Consider the following 15,085-nt stretch of genomic DNA (forward strand, 5'->3'; position numbering starts at 1 on the left):
AATGTCTCATGGATAATATGGAAGAACAAATTAATTAGTCAAGTCTATATTCACAAACTTCCCAAAAACATCCATTAAATAACTTATATAATTCCAGTTAAAGAAAATTCCGGCTTGAAATAAATCTGGACAAGTAAAACTGGAAAATTTATGCAATTAAATTCCAAACCCTTCAAACAACTCCAAAAGTTTGGAATCCAATGATACAATCCCGTCGTTAAAATTGCAATTAATTGCGGAGAACACATTGTTGTTATTACCAGCCCTATTGTAGTCCTGGATACTATCGTTTAAAAAATTGTTATTAAGGAAGACACCCAAATTCGTTCCCAAATAAACTCCGTTGCATTTGAATTCTGCTGTCCTTTTATTATCGTATTTAGTCTGGATATTCGAAGGTTCCCACAAGCGATCTCCCCCAATTCCAGAATCTTTAAAAGTATGAACCTGATGATTAAATTGTACTTGAGTAGGACCAACTTTCAAGTTTCCTGAAGAGTCAACATTTAAATCAGTTGAATGATTGTAATTAACATTTAAACCCAAACGGTTGTTGGTATTGTTATTAACAGGAGCAGAATTCTTTCCAATAGTGCCCTGATAACCATTAGACCAAATGTTACCATTTATTTGATTTTGGAAATTAAATAGAGTAGGATTATTTCCATTATTAAATGAATTTCCATTACAGAGAAATAACGACCTGTTCTTATTAATTTGATTACCACAATTGTCATATTCAAAATTTCTTATTCCGGTATTACCAAACAACGAATTATTGCTATTTATACTTCTGCTCCAGTTTTGTTGATGATCTGAAGTTCTGTTGTAATTCATCACACTATGATGATTTTGGTAGTTCTTCTTCTGATTACAATGCTTGTTTTGGGAATGATGATAAGACATATTCGAGTTATTACATCTAAAATCGTTCCCAGTTTTGTTTATTTTATCCCAAACAAATTCCTGTCTTGAGTTATTTCCTTCCCATTCATTATCAGGATGCTTTTTGTTTCTGTTGTTTAAATTAACATTGTAAGAATTATACTGTCTCAAATTAACTCTGTGTGGATTAATATGGTGAGCATAAGTGTTGCTTGAATAGTTATGGTTTTTTCTTTGACCACCGATTACATCGCTAGCAAATTCGTATTCATGACCAAAATTGTTATTACAGTTATTACATGGACTTATTTTTTGGTTAAAATTTAAGTTAGAATAAGACTTGCTACTTGGACTGCTGGAATTATCGTCGGTACTGTTGTTAGATGATGTTATTGTAGATAATGATGATTGCGGACGGTAAGAGATGTTGTATGAATTGCTAAAGTTGCTAGAGGGTGATAAAGAATCCTTGTTAATAACACTACTGCCTAACTTATTAATTTTGCGTTCCCTATAGCAATCACTCACTTCGTATTCATTGTTAATGGACATGGCCGAACTAACATCATTTTCAGAGAAGTTCTCTTCCTCAGATTCCTCATCAGAAGAAATAAACCCAACATTACTTACAGAAGACTGAACAATAGTATCTAATTCCAATATTCCCGTGAGAAAATTTCTGTTTTTGTATTCCTGAATACATAATTTAATCAATTTATTTTCAACTTGAAGACTTACTGGATTTCTACTCCATTTCATATGACATACAGGGCAGTTTTTAAAAGGTTTGTTTCTTATTTTTTTAAAGCCTACTTGATTTCTATTCTTTGCCCCAGTTGATATAGGTTTGCTGTCCTCTTCATTGTTTTCTGATTTGAAATAGGGATTTAGTTCGAGTGAATAATTATCAACAAATGAGTTTCCTTCATCTACACTATCACCATTGTTATCTTCGGCATTAAAATTGCCATCACTTGCATTTTTGCGATTCTCGATAATTAATGTCTCATTAACACTTATAATACATTTCCAACAAAGTACATGATTACAAATACTCTTAATTGGCTCAAATGTTTTTTTCTTACATTTTTGACACACTTCTGAAAACATATCTTTTTTAAACACTTTAACCATAATATTTCTAAGATTTCTATTCAAATATTCAAGGGTTAATCCTCTGTAAAACTCATGACTATTTAAGAGCGAATATGCGTCAATAGGATTCTTCATAAATCTATTTATTGATATTTTGTTTTTTCTTTTTTTAAGTACCTTAATTACGGCTATACTGTTCCATATTATGTATGAACGCAACTTTGCTAATTTGCCACAACATTCAAGTAAGTTATGTAACCAATCAACAATTTTCCTTTCATTAACTAATTCAAAACTCGGATTGATTAATGATGATAATGACGATATAAACATCGAAGACAAGTTGTTAATACCATCAACCCTATTTATCCTCATACTTGAATACATCACATTTGATTGTGACGACACAGATATACTCCAAATGTCTCTGGATAAAATACACATTAAATCTCTAATGTAACTGATGTCCCTACTGTACATTGAATCCATTCTATTAATATCTCTCAGTAAAATGTCCTTGAATATCAAATCATATTTTTGAGCCTCGGCGAAATTTTTTTCTTCTTCCTGTTCAAAAACCCATCTTATTTTTCTAATAAGCAATTTATAGTTTAAATATCGTGTTCCTCTGTTATTTCTTGCTTGAACCTGGATACCCTTCGAGAACTTTATTATTTCCAGGCCATTGTCGGAAATCTTAACATTAGATTTCATCGTCATATTTACAATTATGCAAATAAATACCTCAATTCCAATCTACAAACTGTATAAACACATATAACTAGTAATTTTCGGTTCCTAAATCAAAGCTGAACGTAAACATGTAACAACAATGATCAAATCCAACCCTACTTGATATACTTATAGCCTCTGTATAAATATATATACCTTGATAAGATCACCTGCTGTTATCCGTACGAACATGAAAAAGAGAAATTTGAATATTAATTCATCCTCAAAAATAAGGAATAGTGCTCACTAGAACCCAATTCTCAATCAATCCGACTCTCTGAAATTATATCCATGTATATGTATTATTCGGGTATAACAAAAATTCTGTTTTTATTACGAGTTAGTTCTAACAATGAAGTTGTTCCTCCAAAAGAAAAAATGAACGGATATTAACAATCTCACATAAATAAAATAATCCTAGAATTTTTTTTCCAGTTTAAATTGGAAATATTAGTGAATTTTTTTCAACAAGTTAAAAGTAATAATTAAACAGCTTTCTTCTTTATGATTTCTATATATGTTTATATTTATACATATACTTAATTTCATATATACTTTAAAGTCTCATTTAGACAAGAGTAAGTAGTTTATTTACAGTTTATTTTTTGACCTTATACTCTATTAATATCTTGAGTAACTAATTTATGTAATATTTTGGCGCCTAGGCGCGTGTATCATATAACTTCAATACTAGTAGTAATATAAAAGATTGAACGACTATCATGTCTTCTTGATATAAACGTTGGTTGTCACTCATTATGACGTTTTCTTTGTGGAAAAACTTTCACTTTAAGAAGCGGAAAAAACAGAATGACTGGACGGCAAATTTGACATACTTGCACGTGTTTCCTAAGACAAGGACGTAAGATTTGACGTTTTCAACTATAGTTTCTGTGACGAGACAATTTTAAAGAAGACACTATAACATAGAAAAGTGACCCAGATGCCTTATAGATGGCCTCCCGTGAGGACAATTCCAAGGTGAATTCAGGGTACTCATTTTTTTCACTATGGCCTTCATTTTGTGCATATTTAGGTCGTCTCCAATCATTACTGCGGTTCTACATGCTCTGAATTACGATGATTGTGAATTAATAAATTCAAAAAGCTACTTAGTTAGAATGAACTTACTTGGATGCTAGTATTGACCATATTTTTTTTGGTCTTGGGATTGTATTCAATGGGCACCACAAAACTGTGTCTTTAGCGTTATTTTCATTTGAAACAGTTATTGAATCTTCTCTTTCATCGTGCGAATCCTCTTCTGAATTGTCAGGAGCGTTCGGAATGGGTGAAATCCCGTTTTCTAGAGATATCTTTGTTTTGTGCTTCCCAATTTGAGAAAGGAGGTCCAGGAAATCTAATTGTTTCAGTGGGATTCCAAATATTACAGGCAAGTGTGTAAGTTGGACCCTTGATCCCAGGTCCAAACTGTTATTGAACACAAATCTGAATCCATTGTTTTCGAAAATGTCCCGATAATTAAGTACACTTTGCTCTTGAGAAGGTGTTAGCCTTATAGACAGCGGTGAGATTAGTTGTTGAGTCTGTAAATGACAAAAATCTTTATTTAAACTCTCAAAGCGTGCCTTTTCGTCAGATGCATGCTGATCAATAATAAATATATGCAATGACTTTGACTCTAAAACAACCAATTTAGTTAAAATAAAACCTTTATTGAACTGTCCAATGATATCCAAATCATTGAATAGTTTTTTCTCAAAATTAAAACTTTTAATACTGTCCTTTTGGGAATTTAAGTTGTTGTTTTCATTAATATTAATGGAATTAGTGATATCATTGTTTATCAGAAAATCAACTGCGGATAAGTTCTCATTGACAAAGTTTTTAACTAGTTTGGATTCGCCTATTTTTTTCCATATTTTCTCCTGATGTGGAACAGAATATTTATATTCCAATATACATGGAGTTGGAATATTGAAGTTTAATTTGATTTTAATTCGATTATCATTTTGTTTTGAGTTGTTCGTTAAGTCGGAAGAATCAGATCTGTACTCTACAATTTGTGCTTCCTGATTCTTATTTTTTCCTTTTGTTTGGACAAATTCATTATTTTCAATCATATCATTGTTCAAGCCTTTTTGAATTTCAGTGCTTAGTTCAACATCATTACCGGTATTATTTGAATTGCAAACGTGTGAATCACTAAATCCTGGATTCTTATTGTTTAAAGTTGTATCTGAATTGAAATCGTTTCTCACCTTTTTAATTTCGTCGTTTGGAACATCCAACAACTGTCTTTTTTTATTGTTAGTAACTTCATTTGTAACATCATCGGACAAATTCTCTGGTCTATTGCAAATTGGGATGCTGTTCTGATATGAGTTCAATAAAAATTGTTGAATATTCTCCAGTAAAACATTCTCAACTGCTGATGGGAGCATTATTGTTCTTTTATTTGGGGTCACATTTATATCTAGCAGTGGTGGTGGCAAAGTTATATTAATAACAAAGACAGGATAAAGCTTTTTGTTAGTAAACGATGATAAATTTGAGTAGACAGAAAAAATTGAACGTGAAATTCGTTTTATCGGATCTATTGGTCTTCTATTTACTGTAAATAATTGATGGTCCGGGTAGGGACGACCTTTATTTAATGATGAAACAAATCCGTTTATAGACCAATTTCCACCTATCTTATCTTCCTCTGTGTTGTTAACATTTGGTACAAATACTTGGCCACTTAAATTAAGTTCGAGTGAATTGTCTAAAACAGATTTTCCCCATAAATATTTAGCAACATCTTTCTGAGTGCTTCCTCCTCTTGTAATTAATAGTTCATTTTTTTGTTGAAAATTTTGTTGATTTATATTAACATCTGCCAATTTAGTGCTAATCTTTTCTCTCTCAGAATCCGATAGTATTCTATTTGTTATAAAGAATCTTATTTCTGGGTAACAAATTGCATACTCTTCCAACATAACTATTAATGACTTCAATTGCTGTTTAATGTTTCTCAAAAAGTGTTTTCTTCTTGAGACATATGGAACGAACAAACCCGTTATTTTTATCCTCGTACCTGTCTTTCCTTGAAAGTTGTATTTCTCGTTACCGTCAGAGTCAAAATTCACCAATTTGCATTTCTGAAAAGTTAATACCTTCGTTTCTCCTTCAACTGAACCAGAAGTTCCACTCTTACTTGAGGTAAATAACGTATGTATTTCAACGGTCTCACAACTGTTTATAATAGAATTCAATCCTTCTCCACGAAATCCGAGTGTTTCTAATGACAAGTTAATGCTATCAAAGTCATCAAGTTTTGAAGTACTATTTCTCTCACCAATAAGATCAAGATCCTCTATTCCAGTTCCATTATCTATTAATTCAATAGTAGATGCCCCGTTGTCAGTTAAAGAAAGGAATATTTCGGTGCACCTTGCATCTATTGAATTATCTACAAGTTCCTTTACAGAATCTTTTAACTCAGTTATTACTTGCTGACTGCAAATTCGATCCTGATCCTCCTTTCCCAACTTCCTTAACATCTCTTTACATTGATTTTTAATGGAAAAAACTCGCAAATAATTATCATTCGGACTCTCACACCTGGCGGTGTTTGGAACCAGTGCTTTTTTTTGTCCATATTGGCGCGTAATGTGGGCTTCATGCTTTTTTTTTTAATCTAACAGGGTGATTTGGAGTCTATTGCTAAGAAAAAAATAAGTAAATATATATTTGTTTGCATTAATGGAAAAAAAAACAAAGCATACTTGAGTTAAATGGTGAGAGTTATACGGACATTTTGTTTTGTGTGTAGACTTCTTTTGTGACTTAGAGTCAACAGTTTATTGTGGACAAGCAATTTTTAGAGAGAAATGATGATGAAAAAAGATCTAAAAGATGTAGGAAGAGGGGTTTTTGAGGGAGAAGTTTTATCTTACTACGGTTCCTACCTTGGGCAATTCGAAAATACCCCAAATGTAAATACAAAGAAATACAATTATCCCCAAAGGATGGCAAGTATTTCGTCAAGAGAGCAATTTGATGAGAATAGGGGCAGCAATATGGTCATATTGAATGTTTATGACCTTGATTCTTTGAGTAGAAAAATAAACAAATTTACAAGGGCATTTGACATTGGGGCGTTTCATGCAGGGGTTGAAGTGTACGGGATTGAATACTGCTTTGGCTCTACAAATGATGGAACTACAGGAATAACCTCAAACTTACCAAGAAGACATCCTATACACATATACAGAGAGAGTATTAAAATGGGGAGAACCAATTTCACAAGAGGTGAAGTAAAAAGAATAATAAGTAACATGAAACCAATGTGGCCTGGATCGGAGTACAACATTTTTCGTAGAAACTGTTTAACATTTGCGGAAGAACTATGCACAACTTTGAACGTAGGAGAAATACCTAGTTTCGTTAAATTGCTTCCTGAATTGCTTTGCCAAGCAGGTGACGGTCTGGACAGGGCAGCACAACATCTCGTTACAATATTCCACAGAGTTACAGCAACTTGTTCTAATTTGACGGCATTTGAGACCGAAAAAAGTGATGAGAGAAATTATTCCATTGATAACCGTCAAGTAACCGAATCCACCGTTGGAACAATGAGTGATTTAAGAAATACAATTTAAAAATTGCTATTAGCATAGGCGCCAAATGGCGCTGTTTATATAATTTAAGAGGAAAATAATGATTTTTTGAATGAAGGAGAAGACTGATAAACATGACGAGAAAAGCAGGTTAATATGTACACTAAATATAGAAGTAAATAATTTGTATTTTCTACAGGTAGAATAGTGTATCCCTTTTTTTCTCTTTAGTTTTTTTTTGAAAGGTGGGAAAGTAAAATAACATCTCCCGCTGGTATTTGCAAACCAGACATCTGGAGTATGTACTAATTTTTTGGTGTTAAGTAAAAAAAATCTTGAGGTTATTTCTGCTTGAAAATAAGTTTTCGGTAGTTAAGAAATTATTAAGTTTGTGTACACTTGTATATTTTACAAATGTTAAAATCAATTAGGAAGGTAGGTTTATGTTTTTGTATTTATGTTACAACTAACTAGGGTAATTACAGTTTTTCAGTACAAAAAAGATAGCAAATGATCCTTTGGAATCACTAACTGGAGAGTTGGATAATGTTTTAAAGTTCGCAAAAAGAATGCAAATAGCAGTTGACAAGAGTATTAGCGGCGTGAACTCAATGAACTATTCGAGGGATTCAATTTTAAATGGGATAAGTTGCTTGTTCCCCCAAGAAACAATAGAATACGGAAGTTTAATGAACACAGTTGAGTGTTTAGGTGGACTTTCAACGGCGAGAGAACATTTTATTAGCGATTGTGACCAAGTTAAGATCCTAATTCAAGAAATGGTACTTAACGTCAACAGTATTCAAAAGAGGTTGGTGAAAAGAAGAATAGCGTATTCTGAGAGAATACACTATGAGAAAAAGTTAAAGAAAAGGCAACAGAGAATGAACTCTGGTAAAAGTGTTTCTCTAAGTGATAATGCAAAGTTGGATCGTACACAAAGAAAATGTGGCGACGCTTTGGATGAATTCACAAGAATAGACGATGATGTTCAACATGAACTGCAACAGTTTTTAACAAGAAATCACGAAATGGCAACAAATATTATTTCGAAGTTCAACCTTGCTATTGGCAGTTACTTCTCGTTTGTCTTTTCCCACTACGACAATTCAACGAATGTTGGGGTTCCAACAAATAACTTAATTATTCCAGATCAGTTATCAGTGACCAATACTAACACCAATACAGTAACTAACTCAAATAGTAATGCAAATTCAACCCCAATTCAAACCGGGTCAAGTTGCCAAATTAACCTTAGTTCTTCAGCAAGCAATATTGTGAGCCATAAAATAGATAGCAGTGAGGCTCTGACAAGACCAAATTCCACTTCCACACTAAAGAAATCTGAGTCGGGATGTTTCAACGGTGTCGAATTTGCCTCTAGGAGGCAAACAAAGAATCTACAACAAGGAAGTGGTTCTATGGATTTAAGCTTGTTGAAGGCATAATTACCGTTTCTTTTGATGTAGTTTTTTTGTAATGTGAATATCGTACACTTACTGGTCGTTTAGCTCGATTTGTCTCATTTGCTGACACTTTAGTGATAGCAACTCCCTTATTTGTGATAATACTGATTTTTTGTACCATCCTGATTCTTTTGTACATGATTCGAGAGGTTGTGAATCGTTAATTAATTTTTTGATATGGTTGTCCTCTATGTTGCATAGTTGATATAGCTGTGAACCACGCTTTGGTGGCACCTTGAATTGCCAATCTGATGGAGATTCGCCGGTATCTTCTTCAATTTTATTTACTATTCCTATTTTTTTATCCTTCATTACCTTTCTTAAATACGGGTCCCTGAAGTCCAGTGTTTGATATATTCTTGACTCGGGATCTGTTCTAGGGTCGTATCCCAATCTACATAGACATGCTCTCCAGGGTCCATCGCTTATGTTATAACAAACTTGTGTAAACAATAACTTTCTTTTCCAAGAAGATATTTCAGACGATATTTTTGATTCAATAACCGGCCTTAACCATAATGGTTGCTCATCAAATAGTTTCTTTACTGTATCTAATGCATTCTTGTCTAAATTTATAGAAGTCGAGATTTTAAGTGGGGAGCTTGGCACTGTTTGGTCTGAATATTTAGTCACTGCTGTCCAATATTGAATGCTTTCCGTCTTTTCTTCCACTTCCTCAGACTTGTTTTGGTCAATTGTGTCATTTAGCGCCGCACTCATACTTGAGGTCCATTTTATATTAACAGGATGAGTAACTCTCGAGAATAAAGCAGGTGGAATGAATGCTGTCTCCGGTATTTCCTCACTCAAATGCTCATGAATTGTTTTCTTTTCTCTAAAGCCTTTTGGAGGAATGAAGTAGAAATCTGCCATCTGGGTAAACTGATGGATCAACGAAACATTTCCAAAAACCTTCCATTCAATTTTTCCATTTCTATATTTGAGTTTTTTTAGTAATATACCCGATCTTTTCATGAAGTCAGAGCATATTGGTCTTGTGTACGGATCGTCAGGACAAAACTGCAACTTTATTGATCTACGATTTCGAATGGATTCCTCAATGCCTTTTCGACCTCCCAAAGCTCTAATTGCGTTCTCAGGGTTGCTTACAGTTCCCGGAATCTCAACACAAGCCGTAGTTATGTAAGGGACTTCCAACATTTTATTTGACTAATTGTAAAACAATTGGCGGTAAATATTCCCTATTATATTTTTTTAATATTTTTAGAAACAGGTACTTATTTTTTATGTAATATTAGCTACAAGTCAGTAAATTAACAATACAAAAATAAGTTACTAGAACCATATTAAACAAAAGTCGTATTCGGCCAATAAAAAGATACGTGATAAGCAATCAAATATGTGAAGTAATTAACCGGCAGAAATAGTATAGCTTCTACAGTGAAATATTACATGCCTTTATTTCATAAGTATGTTTGACATGCAGTTTGTTACAACACAAATGCTTATGAGAATTAATTAGCATGCAAATATTTTTTGTTATGGCGCCACAATTGCCCCACCCTACGTCTGCAATTTAGATCTGCACAAATAATTTGAATATAGGAACAAGGAGAAATATAGAGTGCTTTAGTGCTATAATAATCAGTTTACAAGAAAATGGCAGAAAAGAAAGCGGTTATTAAGAACGCAGATATGTCTGATGACATGCAACAAGATGCCATTGCATGCGCAGCCGCAGCGCTGGAACGCCACAATGTGGAAAAGGACATCGCTGCATATATAAAGAAGGAGTTCGACAGAAAGTACAATCCAACTTGGCATTGCGTTGTAGGGAGAAATTTCGGGTCATACGTAACACACGAAACAAGGCATTTTATCTATTTTTATATGGGGCAAATAGCTGTCTTGCTTTTCAAATCTGGTTGAAAAATGAAAAGTAAAATAGACAGAAAATAGTATAGAATATTATTCAAGTTTTGGACTACTATTGTTAATTCACAATGACTGAATTTGTATTATTTGACCGATATGTAAACGAAAAAAGAGCTAGGAAATATAAATATATCATGATCCCACAGGCTTAATACCTTCAATGGAGTGAAAAATAACCCAAGGTTTTTTTTTATTAAATGTACTATTCGTTTCAGAAATTTCTTTAAATGAATTGTCGAGCAGTTCGGAACAAGAGGAGATGAGAACTGGTAAACTTGGGTGAAATTTCATTGAAGAGATGCCTTCTTTACATATACAAATGGGATTTGTTTCTGAGTCAACAATTTGGAAGTTTGAGTTCCTCCAAAGTCTTTTTTTAGCCTTAGTGTCCCATAGAAAAACGCCACCGTCACTGCCTCCAGTGGCCAACATGTTTGAGTACTGTTTATGGAAGCAAACAGAATTAACGGGGTATATTACTTCTGTCATTTTGGTATTGTCCTTTATTCTGTGACATTTGAATGCGTAATTATCTACAGGGTTATCCTTGTTGTTGATTTCACCTTTTAGCGCATTTTCTATGTTTGCTATTTGCACTCTGCCTTCAATAGAACTCGTTGCAAATACATCTTTGTGTTTGTTTGCATTTATATCTCTTAGTTGGTACTTCATAAAATTAGGGATAACCTCTATTTTTTCAGTATTCATTGTGGAAGACAGTTTTTTAATGTTTATTATGTTCATATTTTTAAATGAGTCGCCTACCAATAGCCATTCGTTGTTGAATGTGTGGTCCATGCAAAACACCTTACCCTTAACTTCTATTTTTGATACAGTTGCATTTGAATCATTACTTCTTATATCCGTAAGAATGACTGAACCATCCCAGCTACCGCTAATTATCATTGAATGGTTTTCGATAACATTCAAACATCTTACCGGGGCTGAGTGCCTAACGATGTTTGTGGGTCTACCGGCACCGTCATTTATACTTATACTGTCAACACCATTATTGAATCCACCCAAAAAGAGATTGTCCGAGCCAAAAAACTTACAGGATAAATAAATTTGTTCATTTGAGATGTTATAAACACATTTCCCAGTTGGAAAATAATTTGCTGAAACACCAAGTAATTTGCTATCTTTTGGCTCATAACTGCAATTTTCTTCGTTAATATGCTTTGAGTTTATTTGTGGATTGTAAATTCTCACGCTTTTGTCCCATGAAGTTAGTGCCAGAATACAATCATCATTTTCAGAACCAAAGATACTATTGCCGGAAAAACAAGCAATATCTATTGAACCAATAGGGTCCTCCGGACATTCTGAGAGATAGTAGTTTTGCATTTCTAAGGGAAGTCCCCTACTACCATTTGCCCTCGTAAAAAATGGAGTAAATATATGTTTATATTTATTTACATATAGTGCTGCTAATTTGGGCGGTTTGAGCCACTTGTATTGAAAAAAAAGAATTTTATGTGCTTGCTTTCATTATTTATTATAAATAAAACAACAAAGCCACCTTAAATTTAACTTTAATAGCGCTGTTTATTATTTAGACTTATGGAAGAGGCTCATGAAATATTTAGAAAAGCAGAGAAGGCCAGTAGAGGGTCATCTGGTTTCTTCTCATCCATATTTTCAGGAGGGCCAGACTATGATAGTGCTATTCAACTTTATGTGGAATCAGGAAACAAGTACAAAATGTTAAAGTCTTGGGTTGAGAGTTGTGAGTGTTTTAGCAAAGCAGCTGACCTCTCACTAAAGCAAAATGATTTTGTGGGTGCGTCAAATTATTATACAGAATGTGGGAATATAGTTAAAAGGACAAATTTACAGAAGTCCATTCCGTATTATTTGAAGGCAGTTGAATTATATAATAAGAATGGGAGATTTAGTCAAAGTGGGAAATTGTTTAAGGATATTGCAGAGTTATTAGAGAGTGATTATCAGTACGAGGAGTCTAGTGAATATTACAAGAAAGCTGCAGATTTGTTCGATATGGATGAATACAGAAAATCCGCATACTCATCATGCATACTTAAGTATGCAGATATTGTTTCACTTTGTGTAAGCGAGAAAAATGACTGTAATAATCCATCTGGGAGTAGTGATTCAGATAAACTATATGAATCAATAAAGATTTATGAAGAAGAGGCGAAGAAGGCTCAGGGAAATTCATTAATAAAATACAATGCAAAAGAATATTTGTTTAAGTCATTTCTCATTGTTCTGTCTCTAAACGACCCTGTTGATGCACAAATCAAGTTTGAAAAGTACTCAAAAATCGACCAGAGCTTTGGAACTTCACAACAGGGGAAGCTTTGTAGCTCAATTTTAGGGGTTATTGAAAGAAAGCAAGGACAATCGGATGAACAAGAAGATGATGTCCACAGGAACAGGTTGGTCGAGGAGTTTACACAAATGATTGAGGAATACAATTCAATTTACCCATTTGATGACTGGAAAGTTCACTTCCTTTCTATTATTAAAAGAAACTTAGGTAGAGTAAATATAAACGTTACAGAGAAAACTGAGAACAATGAATTTGATTTGACTTGAACAATAAGTTTATATAGGCGCGTAATTTATTCTCATTCCAAATTGCATTCTTTCGAGCGCGTCGGTTTCTTGATGCTTCAAAGGCATTGAGAATAACAAAGACAAATTGGCAAAGCTTATTGGAAAAGATACCCCGATTCCTGTTGATGCTCTAATAGTTCGTTTAAAATTGTCCAAAATTTCTTTTTTATCACTTAAACTGCCATTACCTGTCAATATTGTATCATTTCTATCGACAATTGTTGCAACATTAATATATGACATTAAATTAGGTTCAATGTTAAAGCCATATTTGTTCATATTTAGTGGGTACTGTAGAGTTAATTCTCCAGATAGGTATCCGTTACCTCCAATATATGTGTTTTTAGGCCTACTATTTGTAGTTGTACTTGTATCAACATCCCCTTTTAAACATGGACCTACTGAGCCCGAGGCAAAACCTATTAGGCATCTGTGAAACCCATTGTTACCACCCAAAAAGAAACGATCATGTATGGTTGTTTTAAGTTCAAACTTTCCCTTTGAAAAATTTGGCAGCAACATTCCGAGTCCCAAATTCAAACCCAAGTGCAAGTTATTAAAAAATGCAGGTTTTTCAATGAACCTTCTAAACATTGTTTTCCATTGTTGAAATGCTTCAATTTTGATAAATTGGACGTCACTATTAAAACCTGCATATTCAATGTTAAATTGACGTAGCGTGTTGCTTTTTGTATCATTTTTAATCTTATTTGAAGAATGAAAGTTCTTGTTCCATGAATAACTAATGCTGTTCTTCAAAGTTTTTATTGGTGTTTCCTTAAAGTGTTTCTCACATGTAGACTTTCCATTATCTAAGTTAGCGTGAGTTTCCCTCATACTTGATTCTAAGGTAAGATTGCTAGCACCAAACTTATCAGAAAGTCTTAATTTACTTCCAAAATAATTATTTGAAAAAGGTGTATTGTTATCATTGAGCGTATTATTAAATAGACTGTAACTCATATTGAGATTTGAATTCAGTAACATTGGTGTAAATAAACCAAAACTAAATTCTCTTGATTTTTTTCCAAAAGTTTCTAAACTTAACCTGATAGAGCTTAAAGTCTCAAAAAGATTGGGAATAAATGCGGATATCTCAAAACCCACTTTGCCTTTCTTATTAATTGTACTTCCAACAGAATATTTAATCCTGCTTTTTCTAACCTTGAAGGTCACATCAACTTCTGAATTTTCATTTTTCGTATTTACCACTGGAATTACCGAAGAAAAGGAGTCGAGGGATGAAAGCTCCTGCTGAACAGCATTAACTTTCTCAATAAATTGATTGAAATCAGTCTCTTTTAAAATGGTTTCTCTGTGTTTTCTCAAAAAATCACGATCTAAAATTAGTTTAACGGTAGATTAAAACATACCAGCAAAATAAACAAGCCAAATAAACTTACCTGTTTGACTAATACCATCGAATCTGACACTGGTGCATCTGATTGGATTGTTACGTCTGGGATTATTGCCTTCATTCTTCATTTTTGCTTTTATATATAATTAAAGACAATCAGAGTTTTCGGCGCCAATTTTTTAGAAGAAAGATAATTTTGCTTAGCAGCAAAAATGACACAACATGTTGACTTTCTGGTGGAGGTATGTTTTACTTACATATAAATGCACATGTGATAATCTCAATTAATTAAAAACTCTTGAATAGAAGTACTATAAATCAAGATCTTTCGAAAACACTATAATATTAACACATTTAAATGGGTACGTTTTCAATTACGGTAGATTTGAATTTACCTTAAAACTTAGATAATTGACTAAAAATGTTTACCTTAGAATCTCTATCATTTGTTTAAAACTAAAAGATAGTAATAATACATTGAAGTGTGTTGACTTTGTGAATACAAT

General features: G+C 33.2%; 8 protein-coding genes across 8 annotated transcripts; 3 read left to right on the top strand and 5 right to left on the bottom strand.

Moving 5' to 3' along the window:
- Nucleotides 1-156: 156 nt before the first annotated feature.
- Nucleotides 157-2,700, bottom strand: FG379_003116 (uncharacterized protein; the record flags this gene model as incomplete). The annotated part of the gene is made up of 1 exon (XM_067328774.1): nucleotides 157-2,700. One exon carries the CDS (start codon nucleotides 2,698-2,700, stop codon nucleotides 157-159), a length of 2,544 nt encoding a protein of 847 aa, XP_067184914.1.
- A 1,139-nt stretch (nucleotides 2,701-3,839) lies between these two features.
- Nucleotides 3,840-6,218, bottom strand: FG379_003117 (DNA mismatch repair; the record flags this gene model as incomplete). The annotated part of the gene is made up of 1 exon (XM_067328775.1): nucleotides 3,840-6,218. One exon carries the CDS (start codon nucleotides 6,216-6,218, stop codon nucleotides 3,840-3,842), a length of 2,379 nt encoding a protein of 792 aa, XP_067184915.1.
- Nucleotides 6,219-6,554: 336 nt separating this feature from the next.
- Nucleotides 6,555-7,319, top strand: FG379_003118 (uncharacterized protein; the record flags this gene model as incomplete). The annotated part of the gene is made up of 1 exon (XM_067328776.1): nucleotides 6,555-7,319. The coding sequence occupies one exon, from the start codon at nucleotides 6,555-6,557 to the stop codon at nucleotides 7,317-7,319; it is 765 nt and encodes a 254-aa protein (XP_067184916.1).
- Nucleotides 7,320-7,846: 527 nt separating this feature from the next.
- On the top strand, nucleotides 7,847-8,725 carry FG379_003119 (uncharacterized protein; the record flags this gene model as incomplete). The annotated part of the gene is made up of 1 exon (XM_067328777.1): nucleotides 7,847-8,725. One exon carries the CDS (start codon nucleotides 7,847-7,849, stop codon nucleotides 8,723-8,725), a length of 879 nt encoding a protein of 292 aa, XP_067184917.1.
- Nucleotides 8,726-8,773: 48 nt separating this feature from the next.
- FG379_003120 (uncharacterized protein) lies at nucleotides 8,774-9,904 on the bottom strand (the record flags this gene model as incomplete). Its single annotated transcript, XM_067328778.1, has 1 exon — nucleotides 8,774-9,904. The coding sequence occupies one exon, from the start codon at nucleotides 9,902-9,904 to the stop codon at nucleotides 8,774-8,776; it is 1,131 nt and encodes a 376-aa protein (XP_067184918.1).
- Nucleotides 9,905-10,771: 867 nt separating this feature from the next.
- FG379_003121 (bub3) lies at nucleotides 10,772-11,986 on the bottom strand (the record flags this gene model as incomplete). Its single annotated transcript, XM_067328779.1, has 1 exon — nucleotides 10,772-11,986. The coding sequence occupies one exon, from the start codon at nucleotides 11,984-11,986 to the stop codon at nucleotides 10,772-10,774; it is 1,215 nt and encodes a 404-aa protein (XP_067184919.1).
- A 216-nt stretch (nucleotides 11,987-12,202) lies between these two features.
- On the top strand, nucleotides 12,203-13,201 carry FG379_003122 (uncharacterized protein; the record flags this gene model as incomplete). The annotated part of the gene is made up of 1 exon (XM_067328780.1): nucleotides 12,203-13,201. The coding sequence occupies one exon, from the start codon at nucleotides 12,203-12,205 to the stop codon at nucleotides 13,199-13,201; it is 999 nt and encodes a 332-aa protein (XP_067184920.1).
- A 32-nt stretch (nucleotides 13,202-13,233) lies between these two features.
- Nucleotides 13,234-14,707, bottom strand: FG379_003123 (uncharacterized protein; the record flags this gene model as incomplete). The annotated part of the gene is made up of 3 exons (XM_067328781.1): nucleotides 13,234-13,269; nucleotides 13,334-14,562; nucleotides 14,626-14,707. 3 exons carry the CDS (start codon nucleotides 14,705-14,707, stop codon nucleotides 13,234-13,236), a joined length of 1,347 nt encoding a protein of 448 aa, XP_067184921.1.
- Between the last annotated feature and the right edge of the window lie 378 nt (nucleotides 14,708-15,085).

The sequence above is a fragment of the Cryptosporidium bovis genome (genome assembly GCF_009768925.1).
Source record: "Cryptosporidium bovis isolate 45015 chromosome Unknown contig_6, whole genome shotgun sequence".
Taxonomy (NCBI): domain Eukaryota; phylum Apicomplexa; class Conoidasida; order Eucoccidiorida; family Cryptosporidiidae; genus Cryptosporidium; species Cryptosporidium bovis.